General features: G+C 40.4%; 2 protein-coding genes across 4 annotated transcripts; both read left to right on the forward strand.

Moving 5' to 3' along the window:
* Window positions 1-4860: 4860 nt before the first annotated feature.
* On the forward strand, window positions 4861-14156 carry LOC115683758 (uncharacterized). 3 transcript variants are annotated; one of them, XR_004006047.2, is made up of 12 exons: window positions 4861-5167; window positions 5653-8292; window positions 8429-8558; window positions 8645-8733; window positions 9404-9648; window positions 9983-10069; window positions 10188-10287; window positions 11157-11364; window positions 11450-11585; window positions 12166-12232; window positions 13549-13612; window positions 13700-13761. XR_004006047.2 is itself a non-coding variant. In XM_030608365.2 (11 exons), the coding sequence occupies exons 1-11, from the start codon at window positions 5060-5062 to the stop codon at window positions 13841-13843; spliced, it is 3951 nt and encodes a 1316-aa protein (XP_030464225.2). In that variant the 5' UTR covers window positions 4861-5059; the 3' UTR covers window positions 13844-14156. The 3 variants fall into 3 exon arrangements, 1 of the variants encoding a protein (XP_030464225.2); XR_008816120.1 differs by lacking the exon at window positions 13700-13761 and having other exon boundaries at window positions 12105-12232; window positions 13549-13613; XM_030608365.2 differs by lacking the exon at window positions 12166-12232 and having other exon boundaries at window positions 13700-14156.
* A 2515-nt stretch (window positions 14157-16671) lies between these two features.
* LOC115683931 (protein PMR5-like) lies at window positions 16672-19782 on the forward strand. Its single transcript, XM_030608594.2, has 5 exons — window positions 16672-17074; window positions 17173-17344; window positions 17758-17936; window positions 18083-18241; window positions 19286-19782. The coding sequence occupies exons 1-5, from the start codon at window positions 16734-16736 to the stop codon at window positions 19620-19622; spliced, it is 1188 nt and encodes a 395-aa protein (XP_030464454.1). The 5' UTR covers window positions 16672-16733; the 3' UTR covers window positions 19623-19782.
* Window positions 19783-19927: the final 145 nt, after the last annotated feature.

Genomic DNA, 19927 nt, shown 5'->3' on the forward strand with positions numbered 1-19927 from the left:
ATAAGTGCCATAACTTGTGTACGGAGATCACTTTGGTGCCATAACTTTTTTTCGGATCACTTTGGTGCCAAGTCGGGGAAAACGATCACTTAAGTGTTATAAGTTTTTTGGATCACTTGTGCTAAAATTTTGAAAAACGATCACTTAAGTGCTAAAATTTTTGAAAAACGATCAATTAAGTGCCAATCTCCGGCGAGCCACGTCGGCTTCGAAATTAATAAAAAAAAGTGCCACGTCGGATTTCCAGCGAAAAATTGTGTACGGCACCGGAATTGGCACTTAAGTGATCGTTTTTCAAAAATTTTAGCACTAAAGTGATCCAAAAAAACTTATGGCACCAAAGTGAGCGCCGTACACAAGTTATGGCACTTGTAGTGTTCTTTTGCCCAATTTTATATGGCCAGAATTTAAACCATTATATCATGAAGGATGAGGGAAGTGATCATTATTTGCAGATAGTCTAACTCAAGGGCTTGTAAGCATTATAAGGAGCAATTTCCTTTTTCTTAAAATTTTTGTTCTGTAACAAAGAAGCTAAATATCCAATTGGAACCTGTGTTGTTTTATCACGACCATTAAATTATTAGGACTAAGCTAATCTGCTTTTGTATGAATACTTAAGATTGTTTTCACAATCAAACTTATAACCTTTGATTTGAGTTATAAGTTTTCCTATTTACTACTTGGAAAAAATGAAACCAAAAAAAGGAACAAAAAAAAAAGGTTCTCGGGTAGACCCTAGAACCGAACCGAAAAAACAGGGTAGGTTTCAAAACAGGGTCTAGGGCAAACAGGGTAGGTTCCAGGTTCCAAAAACTAGGAACTGGTTATAACAGGGTCGGTTTCAGGTTCCAGGTCTGGAACCGACCCACCCTAGAACCGATCACCCCTACTCAGGTCGTCGATTAAATTCCAGCGTAATATCTTTACGTTCTCAGATTTTGTCTTTAATTAAATTTCGGTAGAATTTGTTGACGTTTGGTTCATTTTTGCTTACTGTACCTTCCAGACCTTGTCGTCGATTAAATTCCGGCACGATTTCCGTTCATATAGTTCTATCTAGAGTGAAGTTGTCGATTTCTATATTTGCTTGGATATTTCCTTCTGGAGTTGGTGTAGAACCGATTTCTTTTTTAATAAAAACCAAAAAACAACTTTCGATTTTTCGGTCAAAGATATTTCGTCGCAGGAGTAAATTCTGGCAAAACATCTTTTTGGCACACCCAATGGAACCAGTGTGATTGATTTGAGGACATGCGACGGTGCGTACTAAGAATCAACTCAATCCTAACAATGCTATCACTAACAACTCATCACCGCAACTTGGCAATAACAGAGTAGGACGTTTTGAGTCATTGATTGCATAGCCGGTGGCAACACAAGAACAAGGTGGAGATGTCGACATTCCAAAACAACTCACCGATGAATTGAGAAGCCAGTTGGACCCATTTCTTTCATGTTGGCCACAGCGAGGAGGATTTTTTACGAACACCAGAAGGAAATGACGAATCGCGTGATGAAATACCTCATCGACGTGATCAAGCCCATGATCGTTAACACCTTCCATGAAGTCATGCACAGGCCAAGAACGCCGAGCTATTCATTTCAAATTCAAGCGAGTCCTACCAATCCTGCACCTTCTAAGATTTTGTATAGGGCTGAAACTGTTGGTACGACCCAGATCAGTGAAACGATACCGATCTATGTAAGTAATTTGCATAATACCGGGACTTCCGACTATGTTCCTCCAACTATTAATCAATTGAACGGCAGAAATAATTTAGGCTAAGTGATCCCACCACCAATGAGGATTTTACAAATGCATGAAAAATCCTATCTATCCTGAACCTAGGGGGCAGGGGGCAGGAAGGTCTAGTCTATCGACCTATCTACTCTGAACTTAGAGGGTAGGAAAGGTGTCAACTTGTGAATCATGATCAAGTGATTGAACTTGTATTATAACAATTAAGTGCCGAGAGAGGAGTGGGCAGGCCAGTATATAGGAAGTTATATCCTGATTGGGTTGACACTATACCTTACCCAAGAAAATTCAAAATTCCTGACTTTGTTGTCTTCACCGGCGAAGATGATGAGTCAACTGTCGAACACATTGTTCAATTTATTGCCCAATGTGGAGAGGTAGGAACAAATGAATTCCTGAGACTTAGGTTATTCCCTTTGTCTTTATCAAAAATTGCATTTACTTGGTATACGAATTTATCTCCTAATTCAATCCATACTTGGGCTAAGATTGAAAGACAATTTCATTCTCAATTTTATAGAACGATACATGAAGTATCAATTGCTGATTTGGTCAAAATTTATCAATACGATAATGAGTCAATCGATTAGTTTGTTACTTGATTCAAGAGGACTAGGAATAGATGCCTTACTTCATTCCCGAAGAAATAATTCACAAATTTGGCTTTCGGTGGATTGAAATTTAATCTCGGAAAAAAAAAATCCAAGGCCAAATTTTGCCAATTTATTCTAATTGGCAACGAGAATGTCTAAGTATGAGCATTTACTTAAGGACAGAGATAAAGAACCACGTGAAGACTCTACAGATTATGTGCATTTCGTGGAAAAGTACGAGCAAAATGATGAATTTGAGCAAAATTAAATTCAGCAAGAAAAAATCAAATTTGCCGATGACAAGGGGCACATTATGACTCTTGGTTATCTGATATAAAAGAATCATATGATTGATTAATCATTCAATTCTTTTAAAGAGGGTGTTTATTTGCACAAAAGAATGACCAACTTTTGGTCATTATCAACATATGATAAATTCAATCAATGAGAGCAGAGTTTCGTCATTTATGAATAGAATCATCGACAACTTGATAAACCGACAGCTTGAAAGAATCAACAAAAAGCGAAGTCGATAATGTCGGATGCAACCGTCAAAGAAATAACCGTCAATGTAGTGGAATAAAGCAACCGCCAAAGTAATGAAATTGAAGAAACTGTCAAGGAAGTAAAGTCAATGTAATTGTTCGGTAATCGTTTGTAACCTCCCTTTGCAACTTCCCTTTGTAACCTCCATTGACAGCCACCGATTGTAGGCTTTAAATAGCCACATCGTATTTTTTAGAGGACCGTCGCACAAATCAAACAAACTGTCTTTTAGTATCTTTACCTTCTGTGCTGTACCTTTACTTTCCAAACTCGCGTTGTCAATTAAATTTCGCGTGTTTCTTAGCTATAGTTACTAGATCCGCATCGTCAATTAAAATCCGACGTAATATCTTTACGTTCTCAGGCTTTGTCATTGATTAAATTCCAACAAAGTTTGTTGGTGTATGGTTCGTTTGTGGTAACTGTATCTTCCAGATCTTATCGTCTATTAAATTTGGGCATGGTTTGTATTTGTGTAGTTCCATCTAGAGTGAAGTTGTTGATTTCTCTATTTGCCTAGATATTTTCTGTTTGGAGTTGGCGCAGAACCTATTTCTTTTAATAAAAACAGAAAAAACGACTTTTTGTGAAAGATATTTCTTCGCAAGAGTAAATTTCAACGAAACAATATCATTTTTTGAATTTGAATCTATAAAAGTGGAAATCCAATGTCCAAATAGGACTTGGGGGTTGACATCAAAGCAAGTATTTGGGTCGGCATGTCACTTCAGAACATTTAAAAGAGCGAAATTCTTAATCGATCATTCCAAACTAAAGCAAACAAGACGAGTATTAAAGTTCTCTCTTTTTAGGTTTTCCAAGTGAGTTATCTATGAGACGATTGTAAATGTTCGAGTAGGTTTAATTTTGGACCAAATCACGTAACCTCCGATGTCCTCATCATTCCTCGTTGATTTCTTCGATAATTTCTTCTCATAACGTTAGATTTAAATTGCAAGATCAGTTAGTTTCCGCATTGTTAGACGACATGTGCGTTGAGTTTTTGTTTTCTTTGGTCGAACGTGTACGTTGAGTTCAGCAGCTAAAAAATTAAATTACTATGCTCACCTCCGCATTGAGTTCTTCGGACTGTTCTCTCCCTCTAAATCTGTGAAAACTCCTCATGACATGGTCGGCGAGAAATATGTCTATTTAGGAAATCAACGAGGAATGATGTGGAATAGACAAAGACAACAAATCAAACGTACTTAAAAGGGAATTGTAATCTCCTCCAGTCATTGCAAATTAAATGCTCTTTCTCTTTCCCAAGTTTCGAAATGAATTGTCATTTGGACATCACATCGTAGTTCGCACCATGAGCAGATAATCTCTTGTTCCTTCTGGGCACGCACGACAGTGAAAAAAGAGGAAAAGGAGATCGCGAGATATCTCATTCAAGTTATTTTCATAATCTTCTTAGATACCTCATCCCTTAGGAAATAAAGATCTTAAAGTTACACTCCTTTTACTATTTCCAAATCCAGATAAATAACGGGATTACCGAACCCGATAGGCGGTCTCCGCGAAATCCTTATTTAACCGCAGCCCGATGTGGTCATCCCGCATCCATGATCGCGAGTAGCTTCACTTGGGTCGTTAATTTTACCTTTTTAAGACGCGGTCGCATCATCTTTTAATTAAGATAATACTACGGGCTGGTCTTGTCAAATTACCCTTTTTGTCAAATTCGGAAAAATGCTGGCTATTTTCCCCGCTCCACTTTTCTCCACGGAACAGTGCTAATTCTTTCCTTCTTGGGACAACATGACTTTTCACTTTGGGCGAAAAAAAATAATTAAAAAGGAAGAAGGTAATATCTGACGGCTGGATACACGTACCCGCCAGTCGCCAAAACACGAGCGGACGGCTCGGATTTCTCCAAGAGGAGAGGGGGACCAGAGTCAAATATGCCACTGGGTCAGTCAGTCAGTCAGTCAGTCGCTCTTGGGTCTCGGCGACTGTTTTGTTGTTGAGAGAGGCGGCCCTCGCTCCGCGCGTGTTTCTCTTCGGGTTTCGGGTGTTGCGTATTTGCTTGGCGAGCAAGGCATTCTCGCGAGCCACCGATTTTCGTCGTGCCGCGAGCGAGGGGAGATCTCCTTGGCGATCTCGCACCGCCTGCCCGGCAGGCAAATTGTCTGCGGGTTCCCTCTCCGCGTCGATGGCGATGACGATGGCAGAGCAGCAGGGTGGCGGCAGCGGGAGGACGGGGAGAAAGCGCAGGAGGGCGGACTCCAGGAGAAAGCTCGTCGCCGGCGATAGAGTGGAGGTGATGTGTTGCGGCGACGACCCTCTTTTTTCGGCTTTTCGATAGGCATTGCTTGCTCTTTCGTCGGGTCTCTTGTCTTGTCGTAGATAAGGATTTTCCGTGTTTTTCACGATGGGCCTGATGAAGTGGAGTTTGATGGATTGCGGTGCCACCCGTCTTTTCGGTTTTCGATATGCATTGCTCTTTGATCGGGTCTCTTGTCGTAGACGAGGATTTGCATGTTTCGCGATGGCCGCTTTGTTGAGTTCTGCGCTCTGCGTGTTTTCCACGTTATGGGTTGCTGTTTGCTCTGTTCGGCGCCTTTGTTGTGGTTGTTCCGTAGTTTTTTACATATCATGTGAGGTCCAGGAGCGCACATGGGGGCTTGTGATCGAGTTTGTTCTCTGTCCTCCGAAGGGCAAGGAATTCTCTTTGGGACCCTTTGATTGATCGAAAATACTTTTCTTTTTGCCATACGAGTAAATTTCGGTCGACTTTTTGTGCAGGTAAGGAGCGAGGAAGACGGCCTCCTGGGTTCTTGGCACTCGGCAACGGTCATCGGATGCGAGGATGAAATACGGGAGGTTCAGTACAATCGCATTTTGGATGATGATGGCTCCGGTAAGCTCACTGAAGTTTTGCGCGTTTCGCCGCTCCTTGATGGTCTAAATCCTGGCGATGTTGACCAAAACAGTTGTCGGGGTAATATAAGGCCTTCACCTCCGGTTGTGGTATTTGGTCCATGGGACCTGCCTTATGGGCGGTGCGTGGATGTTTATTACAAGAACGCTTGGTGGGAGGGAGTCGTTTTTGACCATGAGGATGGCGCAGAAAAAAGAAATGTTTTCTTCCCAGATTTAGGTGATGAACAGTTTGCCGCAACTGGGGACATACGCATTACTCAGGATTGGGATGAGAGCACGTACCATTGGCGGACTCGTGGGTTCTGGCCATTTCTTCAGGTGACAGAATCCCTTGAGGAAGAGTGGCCCCTCCCTGTTTCTGTGAAGCAAATTTGGTATGACTTGCGAGAGAAAGGGGGTCTTGACATGATGATGGATTGGACTTCTCGTGATGAATCACTGTGGAAGAAGCTGGTGCTTGAAGTCATTAATGAAAATCTTGAAATAGTCTTAAGGGATGTTTTACCCCTTTTGGACTCTGCAGGTGACCTGATAGAAGAAGACTGTCCCGTTTTCGAGCTACCAGCACCGGCTCTGAACGTTGAAATGCTTCCCAAGGGAGATGTGGATAGACCTCGTTCTATTCTGCCTGTTGATGAGCCATCAGTTGTGGCAAGAGCTGATCATGACACTAATTTGACCGACATGGTAAATCGCGTTGTAGATGATGTCGATGAAACTGCTGCCAGATTTCATAGCTCAGGCTTCAGTGTTAAACCGGGTCAAGAGGTGCGTGATCTGGAAATAATGGATTCTTTTATGGTACATGGTGTCCCAATCATGAATCCTTCTGATGAACAAGATCTGTCTTGGGACAGCAAAGGGCCTTCTGTGTTACCTGAGGCTTTACCCCTTTTACCCTCTAATCCAGAAAGGAATTCTTGCAACAGTTTGCGAATCACCGCTAAAGCTTCTTCTACAACGAACTACAACCAAAACAGTAACACTCTATCCGATTCAACCTGCAGAAACTCTGGAAACTGGCTACCTCTTGGTCCTGATTTGCTTCCAGGAGCTCAGCTCTGCCCCGATGCAGTTGATAATTACGTGAAGAAAGGCGGACATGGTTCAGATTCTCTGGTAATGGATGTTAGAAAACATCTTTCATCTTTGGGGTGGGAAATGCAGTGCACGAGAAAAGGGGGTCAGCTCAGGGTGAGGTACATGTCTCCTCATGGGAAGTGTTACTATTCTCTTCTGCGAGTCTGCCAGGATGTAATGGAGAAGAATGGAGAGATTTTATCACAAACATCTGAAGATGCTGACAAGAGTTTGGTCACTTCACCTAGAGATCTGACAATGTCTTTACCTTCACAATATCAGAACAATTGTGGGCCTAATTCTGCTGTCGTATTTGACGTTCAACCTCTCTACTGTCCTCAAGCTGTTGTTGACTACTACACGTTTCAAGAAGAGAAGGGCGGTCGTAGCTACCGTGACAATGCTGCAAATGACCTGAGAGTGAAGGTCAAGATGCACCTCTCAGCAGTTGGATGGACATTCCGTTGGGTGTACAAGGGAGGAAGGTATCAGAAGCAGTATGTTTCGCCCAGTGGAAGCTGTCTTTTTTCACTTCGAATGGCCTGCAAACGTTGCATAAACGATATTGGGCTGCAAAGTGCAAACAACAGCAAGCAAATGGAAGGTGAGTCACCGAGCAACAAACTTCCGCCTCTAGTAGGCAGTCCAGACATTCAGAAAACCTTGGTGCCGGAAAACGCCCTTTCTGAAAGGTCGCGTGACGAAAATACTAGCCGATTGGAGTTGGGGAAAGTTCGCAACCTCAGTGTTGTCAATTATAAAGGGAGTAAAAGATTCCGAACGAAGAAAGATCTAGTAATGCATTCTGAATCTCAAACTAGTAGTAGTCTAGGGCAAGTCAGTTCAAATGCTATGACAGAGGGATCAACGAGGTGTTCTGGTTCTTTGTCCGAGTCAGGAGATGACTTAGAAGCTAGTGAGCCATCTCCCACTCTAGTGTCGAGAAAGAGAGTTCGGCATATGGTTCCCCGGTTGTCACAGCATCACCCAAAAACTATATTGTCCTGGTTGATGGACAACAATGTAGTTTTACCAAGAGAAAAGGTATTCTACCACCGCAGGACGCATTCGCATAGTTTAGGTAATGGGCGTCTAAGACGTGATGGGATCAATTGCAGTTGTTGCGGCGATGTTTTTACTTTAAACGGTTTCATTAATCATGCTGGAGGTGCCAACATTACCAACATGAAGCCAGCTGCCACAATTTTTCTGGGAGATGGCAGGTCTCTGTTAGACTGTCAGCTACAGGCATTTCATGCTAAAGGCATGAGTCGCATCATGAGACAAACAAGAAGTACAAGGAAGAGTAGTCTTCATGACATCCAAAATGATTACATATGCTCCGTCTGTCATTATGGCGGTGAATTGATATTATGTGACGGGTGCCCATCGTCTTTTCATAAGGGTTGCCTTGGTCTAAAGGTTGGTCGTGATCATTTTAACTATTTTGCAGCGAGCTTATGCAATTTTGCCTCCATTAATGTGTGTCTGTTTTGGATGTACGAGCAAACTTCTAAAAGGACAACACAGTAACATCTGATTATGTTGCCATCTATAGGATGTACCAGATGGGGACTGGTTTTGCCCCTCGTGTTGCTGTGCAATTTGCAACCAATGCAAGTCCAGAGAAGATGCTGGTTGTTTTGTGGATGACCATGTTTTACGTTGTGACCAATGCGAGCGTAAATGTATGTACATAAGCGCTATATAATTGCTATTTTAATACTGAATCCTTTTGTAACTGCTGTGTTTTCTTCTTGATCTAATGCTGTAGATCACATTGGGTGCCTGAGGACCAGAGGGGTAACTAACTTGGAAAGGGATCATAAGATGAACTGGTTTTGTAGTAAAGAGTGTGAAAAGGTATGTAAAACTGCTTTTCTTTTTTTTCCTTTTGAGTTTCCACCGGTATTTTAAGGAGTGAATCACTAGATCGGTGCTCTCTGCTAAGGTGGATACTTGATGGCACAGGTGGCTTCGTCTTCTAGAAATAATTTCAGTACCGATACTTCTCACATGAGATTTAAATCAGACAATAAGAATTTATTTGTTTCCAATCTTGAGAATGAATATAGTTGTTTTCCTTTTAAATCAGACGATTGACCTGTAACAAGGGGCTAAAGGAAATAAATATTAATTTACTTGATGATTCAGTATTTAATGTTAGTACTCAATGAAGTGTTAAATGCTCTAGAGGGGCAAGTTCTTGTTGAAAACTACTATTTGATGACACTTTTTTACTCTATGAATGGAAAATTGAATGTAGAGAAACCCTAGAAGTTTTCCAGAACTCCTTTTTTTCAAATCCCAAAAGTTTTTCCAAACACGTATAAGAGTTTTGGGACTTATGTCCAATTTCACATTTTCTAGCTATTATTACAATCATAGTTGATCCCTTCTTTTAGACTAGTAATCACTCTACTCCATTTTTCTTTTCCGTGCTCATTTCAAAGGGTTGCCATCATCATATAGTAATTTGTGTATATAGGTTGCCTGACATGAAATTGTGTTTCGCATTATATTATAATGGCAGGTATATGTAGGTCTGTCCGAGCTCTTAGAAAAGCCAAGAAGATTGGGAACTGATAACTTGACCTGGACATTGTTAAAGTGTGTAAAGCCTGATCATAATGGTGTCAATTTTCTCGATATTGAAGCTGCTGCAGAAAATTACATCAGGCTAAACCTTGCTCTCGATGTGATGCATGAATGCTTTGAGCCCGTTAAAGAGCCTTACACTAGTAGTGATCTCATCGAGGATCTTATTTTCAACAGGAGGTGAAACATCTTAATTTCCTCCGTAGTCGTTCTTCATTTTCATAATGATAGTCTCTGTGCTCTAGCATACTTTTGGAGTTTACTTCTCCAACCAAAGTCTTTTGTTTTATACATGTCATTCCTAACTGTTGCATCTTATGCTTAAATTTTTTATGGGAAGATGTTAGCAAAATGATGTTGAAAATGCGGATCAAATGATGTCGAAAACACGTATCCCCAAATATGGAGCATTCGTAGGATGTGCTTGGAGCCTTTCACGCATTCCTCATTCTTCCTTACTTCAGCATCCATAAATATCCCAACGTTTAAATCCCTGTGTTTTTCCATTCCACAGATCAGAGTTGAATCGTGTAAACTTCCAAGGATTTTATACAGTACTTCTTGAAAAAGATGATGAGCTGATCACCGTGGCAACTGTAAGGTATACATTCAATACACCGTAATGTTTGTCAGCTTTTAAGTCCATTTTACTTTCAACTTTCACTTTTTACATACCGCAAAATGATTCTAATATCTCTCTCTCTCTTCCCAAAACAAAGGATCTACGGTGGAAAAGTGGCTGAAGTGCCTTTGATTGGGACGAGGTTCCAGTATCGTCGGCTTGGAATGTGTCGCATTTTAATGGATGAGCTTGAAAAGGTACTTCTTAAAGTTCACCATGTTAAAGCTGTGCGTCAAGCTATTTTGTTTTCATTCTTCCGTAATGGTTCTTTTTCTTTCTAGGATTTTGTCTGTGTTTTTTCATTCCCTGTGCGTTTGAGTTTCCTTCATTTTTCTTTGCGATTGGAAAATAGATTCTTTTTAATGCTGTGCGTTCTCAATAGGATGTTTCCAACCCATCTTATTTCAACGTTAAAATTGTTTGTTTATTGATCATGTTGATTATCTGTTGTTAATAACAACATCAGGTCACTCTGTCATGCAAAATATATGTCTCCTAACAATATAAGAGACTGCCATGTAAACCTTCTTTTCTGTTTATTTTGTCGAGGTCTGGCTCCCAAGATAAACCAAACTAGTTAAGATTCAATTGTTTTATGATCCTATTGTTATCTTTTGTCAATTTCGCGGGACTATTAACGAGATAAATTTTTAGGGGTGTAAATCCTAAAACCCATGTTCAGAAAGATGCAAGTAAGGAGACTTGACCTTTTCATGAATCATAATCAATCTGCAGAGTTGTGATAAAGGATATGTCATTATATGACAACTGGAAAATGTGTCTTAGGCTCATATATTTTGTGTAGCTGGCTTTCTATTATATATGAGATTGTTTGTTTTTCATTTCAGGGATTTTTCCCTTCGTAGATGGTATCTGGATGATATTTCTATTTTGCTTAGTTTAACTTTGAATGTGGCTTTGATGTTCGGCAAGTGGACAACTTCTATGACAAGCATTTAATTGAAAAGAGAGATGCCCAGCGTGATGAACTTTCAGTGGCTGAATAGAAACTTGACTGTCTTACCTTCTGAATTTGCTGTTCTGATCCATATGCTTCTCGTTACAGAAGCTGAAGGAATTAGGAGTGGAAACGCTGGTTCTACCTGCTGTTTCTAGTGTGCTAAACACGTGGACCACTTCGTTTGGATTCAAGAAGATGACAGATAGTGAAAGATTACAATATCTTGGTTACACCTTCTTGGATTTCCAGGGAACAGTCATGTGTCAGAAACGTTTAATTGATATCACATTGGCAGAATCAAACTTACCCGGAGGTAAGGTTTGAGGAATCTCAGTCAAATAAAAAGCAGTTAATTTCGTACTTCTGCCAGTGATTTGATCATCCATACCTTATTTCAGGGAGCTGGCATAATTTTGAAGATGATGCAAACCATCAGTTTGATGAAGTTGATTTGGTGGGTTCCAGTGCTGTCTTCGATATTCTTCGAGAAGATACCACCGACGGGAGTGAAACTGTCGCTGAAGGCCAGTTGAGGTACTCATCACCTCTCACTTTGCTACTGAGCTAACTTGGAAGGATTCAAGGATCAAACGGAAAAACAAAAGTTTTTGTGGAAAAATGCTTTATCTGTAGGAAAAAGAATGCGCAATGCTTTGTAATCTAAAAAATGGAAAACATCTATAAATATTGGCATGGTTTCTTGAAGTTATATGCACTATGACACACAATATTATAACTAAATAGGCACAGTCAGTTATCAAGGCCTAAGTTTGGAAGGCTAAACTGAATCAAGAGACTGTAATTACCAGTATGATTGACATGAGATAAAAAAGGGAAAAAAAATATAAAGTCGGTATTTTGGTGCCTTGTAAATGACCGGTTAAAGCATGTGCACCAGCCCACAGTTCTAAGGCAAGTTCATCAGCAGCAGTTAGACATTATGATGAAGGTAACATGTAATCTGACTTTAACAGATAGTCTAAACCTAAATTATTGATGCATGATTACGACAACAAAGACAATAGATTAACCTTTCCAGGACTAATGATGCAGATAAATACTCATGCTCTATTTGTCCATCTAGTAAAATTTGGAATCCTTGGTTGTAAATTAGGAAGACACTTTCCATCGCATCAAGAGGAGGAAGAAAGGAATGAAAATCTTGAAGTGTTCTATTAAAGGTGATCTTGCTTGGGCTTTTGAAGGTGCCGTATTTATATTTGTATATTCTCATATAAAAAAAGGTGAATGAGGCCACTTGATGCTGAGTAAGCACTGAAAGTTGATGTGTGCTGGATGTCAAGTAATAACAGAAGTTCTCTTCTCTTTATTTTGGTTGATATTTGATTACCTCATCAATTGTCAACGATATTACTTGGAGATTTCAACCGGGCAATTCCCAGTAGAAGTGAATTTGATGCAATGTTTTATCCTTCAACACATCCCTGTGCAACATGAGATGGAAGAGAAAGGAACTAGCATTTTAATATAGATGTGTAGTTGTATGCAGTGTGAGGTGTGACTTGTTTATGACTGCATTCAGTAGATTGCAATAGACTAGTTCTAGGTGTCGATTTGCTGAGGCTTTTCCTTGCTCTGCTTGATTTTGATCCTGTGATCTGTAACGAAAATTTTATCCGATGATGATCTCGTAATTTTCTGCTATTAGTGAAGTCCTTGTACTAATGAAATAAAGCATTATGCGTAACCACGAAAACTTGTATAGTAGGATGTGAACGAGTAGTATGGTGGAATCTCTCTTGACTAAACCACAATGAGTGAGTACTCCCTCAAAGGAAGCCAAAGTTGTACAAAATGTATGGAGACTTGTACATCGATGAACTGCTTAAGAACATAGAGATCATTTGTGACTTTCATGCTTGAATTGTGATACAGAATCCTGCTTGATACAATTCCGTAGGTGTGACATAAGTAAGATTCTTTTTAGCTTTTTTTTCTTTTTGAAGAGTCATCACCATCTTGGGGTGAAAGGTGGTGATAACTCCACTTACTTCATCTTAATTATCATTCTCCGAATGAGATGTCCTCAGCAGAAATAGTTTTGCATTTTGTAAAGGATCTTTAATCAATGGTAAAGGTACACTTGAGGCACATACTGTTTTTCCCAGATGTCATACAGCAATACATAGTTAACCCTCACTCAGTTATTAAGCCATCAGGTCAGATTATCACTTTCTTCCGATTGCCCTGCAGTCTATAGAAGTTTGAAGGAAAAAATATAATGCCTGAGTAGAGTTCTTTTTACAAACTCTTAGCTAGTGACAAAGATTAGTGTTGGAGACACCGGTAACAAATCCTGTTAAGTGTGTATTCTTTTAACTAAGTGGGTTAACTATCTGTTATCGGCATGACATATGGGACCATGATTTCTTTCAACGTTTTATTCATCTAGGAACTTACCTTTTAAAAGTTGCATGCATATATATATATATTGGTGGCTCCGCTTCTATTGCTTCTAACTGTTATTTTTTTCTAGTTGTGCTGTTGTCGCTGTTGTTGACCATGCTAAAAGCTCCAGCTGGGAAAAATTTTTGTTGTTGGTATGTTGTTTTGTTTTTAGTTTCACTGAGCTCTATCATTTCCTTAATAGCCCGGAAAGGCTGATGTATTTTATTTTATGTTTATAGGATAATTTTGACGGCGAACAGTGTGGTATTGAAGCCAGTTCTAAACTGTCCGATGAGAATACATTGGGAGTACAAAGTGGAGAGTACAGTGATGGAGGATTGAAGTGTTACCAGAGAAGGAGAAAATTGGAAAGCAGAAGCTGAAGTCAGCTGGGACTCGGTTAAATTGTTTATCCTGTTGATTGATTCAGTGTGAAGATAAAAACGATGAGTGGAGAGGATACAAATTTTGGCGCAGAAAGTGCCATCCTTTTTCAACAGGAACGACAGATAGATGTTGAGGGATTACTTTCATTAGTCATTCCTATGTATAACTCATAGCCCAGAAGTCTGTTGTTTGCTTCTTTTTCTATTGGGTTTGAAGGGTGGAGGTTTCATTTTTCACATTCGATGCGGTGTAAAGAGTATGAGCATTGATTACTGCCTTTTCTCTGTGTTACATTGTTTTGACCGACCATCCTCACCTATTGAGCTGCGGTTTTTTATTTAATCTGAGTTGAAGCGCGCAATCCTCTAATCCTTCACGGACAGTATAGTTTTCTGAACACCCGCCTTCCTTGCCCATTAAATTGCTGGAGATTCTTAGTTCAAATGCTCGTTTCCCTTCTCTCAGCTTGTTCATGAAGCTGCACATTGTTTATGATATAGCTGACACGAAGTGGCTCATGAATCTGGGCAGAAGTGGTTCCGTGTTTTCTTCTCGATGAGTGCAGAATCTAAAGCTCAATCTCAACCTTTTATAGCATGAACTAGACACGAAGCCATCTGGTGTTCCGCAAGGAATAAGGATATGCTTCACTTGCGGAAAGATTTCCAGGTTATGAATTTCTCAGTCGAGTATTAAATGGGACTCCTTTTTTCTCAAGGATGGGTTTGCTCGTATGCTTATATGAAGAATAACTTACGCTATGCATGTTTGTGAAGAAAAGGCAAAGAACATTTGGTCCAGACGTGCCTTTTCGCCTTGGACAGAAAGTTCAAAATCCTAACCTTTTTTTCCCGAGCATCAAGTAATCTTTTCTCTAGTGCCAGGGAGAACATGGATGCGAATCTACGAGACTCACGACTCTCGGCATTCGTCCCCAATCCCGCATCGAAAGCACGGCTCCGGGCCATTAGGAAAGCCCCACTTTGCGAAATCTTACAACTTAATTTGGATAAATTAGAGACCGACTAAGCTACTAGGTTCATGTCAATCCTAACATTCATATGGAAACATCATTCACAAAAGGGTTAATATCACGAAAACCCCAAATTGACGTACCTGTGATAAATTTACCCCAAAGTAATTTTTTGATCATCAAAAACCCCAAACCGGTACACCCGTGACAAATTTACCCTCCGTTAGTTTCCATTAAATTAGATTAATACAACAAAAATTCACAAACCGGTACACCTGTGACAAATAGAAGATAAAATCCCAAAATTGTACACTATCAACCGTTACGTATCATCTAATTCGGTAATTTGATGGTAAAATTTAACAAAAACTAACGGATGGTAAATTTATCATAGATGTACCGGTTTGGGGGTTGTGGTGGTCAAAAATTTAATTTATGGTAAATTTATCATGGGTGTACCGGTTTGAAGTTTTTTATGGTACTAATCCTAAACAGGAAATATCTAAACATTTGACAAGACTCGCTTTTAGAATTCGATATACACCCAAGAACAATAGTGAACTCTCTCTATACAAATGTAGATATGAAAAGATCCCTCGTTTATATGCATAAAGAAATCGGCATAATTCCCTGAAAAATCCCCAATTTTAGGTCAAGTCCCAAATCTGCCCCGAATTTTTTATATCTCAGAAAAAACCCCAAACTTTAGGTTCGGTGCCAAATATGCCCCAAACTTTTTTTTGTCTTAGAAAAAACCCCAAATTTTAAGTCCAGTCCCAAATCTGCCCCGAATTTTGTTTTATGTAAAAAAATCACCAAAATTCAATTTATTTCAAAAATATATCCCGGTGATCCAGCCCTAACTTGACGTGGCACTTCCACGTCGATAATAAATCCACATCAATAAAGTAATGGGGCTTTTTTTTAGATAAAGAAAATTTCAGAGCATATTTGGACTAAACCTAAAAATTAGTTTTCTTTTCAAATTAAGAAAAAAATTGGGATGGATTTGTTATCGTCCCTAACTTTCATATCCTAGAATGGTTTTATTTTGGAGAATTTCAACAATTTTTATTTGGTTTGATTTGTTGTTGAAGTGGAAATGCAACGTCGGTATGTATATATCACCTCATTACTTTACTGATGTGGATTTGTTATGACGTGGAAGTGCCACGTCAAGTTGGGACTAAAATACCGGGGTATATTTTTGAAAATAAATTGAAATTTGCTGATTTTTTTTTTACATAAAATAAAATTCGGGGTAGATTTGAGACTGGACTTAAAGTTTGGGATTTTTTTCTGAGACAAAAAAATGTTCATGGTAGATTTGGAACTAGACCTAAAGTTTAAAATTTTTTCTGACATAAAAAAAAGAGTTCGTGACAGATTTAGGATTTTACCTAAAGTTTGGGCTTTTTTAGGGAATTCACCCTAAAGAAACCAAGCCAAGATTTTCCCCCCTCCAAAATTCCCCTGAAAAACTGGATGATTCTTTTTTAATTTTTTTTAATGGAGATTTGTCCGGCTCATGTATTTTGAAGGGTCCGACAGTAGTCCAAGTCAAAACCATTGGGTTCCAACCCCTTGAACCCTTCCCCTGCCAAATCCGAAATCCAATTGCACCACATTAAGAAAAGCAAATGAACCAACCTCGTTGCGCCTCGAAAAGAATAATGAAATTGTTTCATTAAGTATCGCTCAAAGCAACCTCTTTCATCGGTTCTATATATGTGACTGACGAATTTAAAGTTAGCAACAGTGGGATCGGACGAGATTCCATCACTTCTTGTCCTTTTTAACCCCCTTGGTTGCTGCCACCCAAGCCTCTTTCTTCTGCAACACCACTCTCTCTCTCTCTCTCTCTCTCTCTCTCAGGCTTTTTCCCTTCTCTGTCCAGGGAGTTATTTTCCGAAATGACCCTTCCCTGTTCGTTAGCCCATCGTCTTCTTCTTCCTCTTTTCCTCCTCCTCCTCCGCCTGCTTCTGGTCTCGCTTCAATGGCGAACGTCTTCTCCGGCTATCATAATGAGCTTGAAGAACCAGCGCACCACTCACCACAGCCGAGCCCCCACGCTCCGGGCCAACCAGACCACGTGCCCGATCTTCTCCGGCGCATGGGTCCGCGACGACTCGCTCCCGCTCTACCAATACACCTGCCCATTCATCGACCCGGAGTTCAACTGCCAGATGTACGGCCGGCCCGACTCGGGCTATCTCAAGTACCGGTGGAAGCCTCTCAACTGTGAGCTGCCTAGGTACTTCATTCACCACTTTCCCGTATTGTTTCCCTTTCTCTTTTTGGATCTCTTGTCTGTGGTCAGTGAATGGAGGGTCTGGTTTGAGATGTGTGAAGGTTCAGCGGGGTTGAGTTCTTGGAGAGAATGAAAGGGAAGAGTGTGATGTTTGTGGGCGACTCGCTGGGCAAGAATCAATGGGAGTCTTTGGTCTGTCTGATCCATGCCGATGCTCCCCAGACGTCCACGCAGATGGCCAGAGGTGATCCTCTCTCTACTCTCAAGTTCTTGGTAATGTCCCTCAATCTGATCTCGCCTGCATTTCCATTTCCATCCGACCCATATCTGAAGATTTATTCTTTATTTGCACTTTTAGTTTGGAAAAATCAGAAGGGTCTTGGGGAAAAACGGAAAATGGGATTGTTCAATCTCGTCCAATGAATCATTTCAAAATAAAATGTCTCGCATGGGACCCAAAAGGCTGCGTTGGGGGTCATCACTTTTCAGAGCAGTTGTTGCCAGCTGCAATACATAAGACTGAACCCTGACAGTAAAACCTCCCTCGGAAATCAAGATTTGATCTTTTACTAATACTATTATTATTAGCAGTAGTATGTTTTTTGGCTTTTCGCCCTTGTATGTCATGTTTGGTGAGAAAGTTTGTGCAACTTTATTAATTGGAGTTTGGGGTAACGACAAGGCAGGACTATGGCGTGACCATATCGTTCTACAAAGCCCGGTACTTAGTGGACATAGACGTGGTGCAAGGGCGGAGAGTTCTACGGCTCGACGACATCTCCGGCAACGGCAACGCCTGGCGGGAGGCGGATGTGTTGTCGTTCAACACGGGTCACTGGTGGAGCCATACAGGATCTCTCCAAGAGTAGGCAAAAGCAACTTCTTCCCTTCCCCTTTTTCCGTTTCATGATTGTGCATTGTTTTAGAATTGTTGCAAGACTGGAGAATTTTTGGGGATGGATTATATTGGACTAAGTAATGACTGGGATTGGAAATGGTGGATGGGCCCAGGTGGGATGTCATGGAATCAGGGGGAACGTACTACCAAGACATGGATCGTGGGGTGGCCATGGAGAGAGCGCTTCGAACATGGGCCAAGTGGGTTGATGCCAATGTCGACCGCACTCGAACCAGCCTCTTCTTTCTCGCCATCTCCCCCACTCACTACAAGTAACTCTCTCTCTCTCTCTCTCTCTCTCTCTCTCTCTCTCTCTCTCTCTCTCTGTATACGGTGGGTGAATAACCCATTCCACTGGTTCTTATGCAATTGATGCCAAAAAAGGAATTAGCAAAGAACATCTCAATTGTTGATAATTCGTTGTACAAGCATGTGTGGAAGACAAACATCTGTCTACTGATCATGAGCGTGACTACTAAGTACAAAAACTGTATATCTATTATGTTTTCTGGAATTCTTGTTTTGGCATTCTGTTTAAGAAATAGCAGTTCTCTGCATGTGCAAGCAAAAGAAAGGGTCCAAAAATCTGGGCAACTCTTCTAAGCTCATTATTTATAACCCGAGAAGAAAGTATAGCTTCTAGCATTAGAAAAACTTATTGGATATTGGAGTGATGTGAGTGGAAGCTATGCTGGTTGAGCATGAGCTTGTATTAGGCTTGTCTGTGTCCTAAAAGGCTAGCCCTCATTCCCCGTTTCTATAAGTCTATAATCTGTTGCCTAACATAAGTCGGCTCATCAACTTTCGGAGTTTGCATACCTAACTCGTTAATTTTGAGGTTTATTGTACTTTAAAAATGTTGGTGAGTGTGAGGAATTAAACTCATTCATGGTAAGGTTGAAGGCCAGCTTCCTCCATCTTGATATGAAAAATTCCAACTGGAAAAGTGACTGGCAAAACATGAACATCTGTCTAGCTCCTTTTAGCTGTTTCTTTTCTTAAAAAATTAGCAATCGATTGCTGCCAATTATAGAGCTTTTTAACCTAAAATTTTAGCATAAGAATCAGTGGACTCATCAGCAGAGTCCTGCACTGAAGAAATATATGTTTTTGACAGACCTGCATTACTTTTTGTGCCTTTTGCAATCGGTGTTTCTTAGCTAGTGTTTGAAGGAATATAGGTAACTCTTGCCTACACTGCTCTTATCTCCAAGAGATGGCTTTAGATCAACTTAGTTCAAAAACTAAACAAGAACACTGAGATTTTCTTTGAGTAAGACACATGATTGACTCAAGTGACCGCATGACATGTACAGCCCGGCTGAATGGAGCGCTGGAGCAACAGCCATCACAACCACCAAAAACTGTTATGGCGAGACAGTGCCTATGAGCGGAACTGCATATCCAGGTGAATACCTAGAGCAGATGAGAGTCATAGATGAAGTACTTAAAGACATGCATAACCCTGCATATCTTCTCGACATAACAATGCTCTCGGCTTTGCGAAAAGATGGACACCCTTCTATCTACAGCGGCGAACTGAGTCAAGCGCAAAGGGCTCACCCCGATCGTTATGCTGATTGCAGCCATTGGTGCCTTCCCGGCTTGCCTGATACTTGGAACCAACTTTTTTATACGGCTTTGTTTTACTAATTTTTCTGTTGTTATGATGTCCACTAATTGGCAATTGTAACAATTTACTTCTCTCTGCCTCTGCCTACAATTCTATGGGGGAGTGCGAAGATGAAAATGTCTCCTTTGTCATGTAAAGAAGGCTAAGAGCTTATATTGTTTTAGCTGTTTTTGCTGAGAAGTGCGCCGACTCATTTCTACTTAGCATCTACCTAGTTTTTTGTTTTTTGTATTTTTTTGGTCGAAAGCATCTACCTAGTTAACTAGCATCTACCTAGTTTTTTTTTTTTTTGGTTGGAAAAAAAAATTGTAGTGTCAGATTTTCC

Source organism: Syzygium oleosum, unplaced genomic scaffold (assembly GCF_021117445.2).
Source record: "Syzygium oleosum isolate NSW1041296 unplaced genomic scaffold, Sole_v2.1 Sole_v2.03, whole genome shotgun sequence".
NCBI lineage: Eukaryota > Viridiplantae > Streptophyta > Magnoliopsida > Myrtales > Myrtaceae > Syzygium > Syzygium oleosum.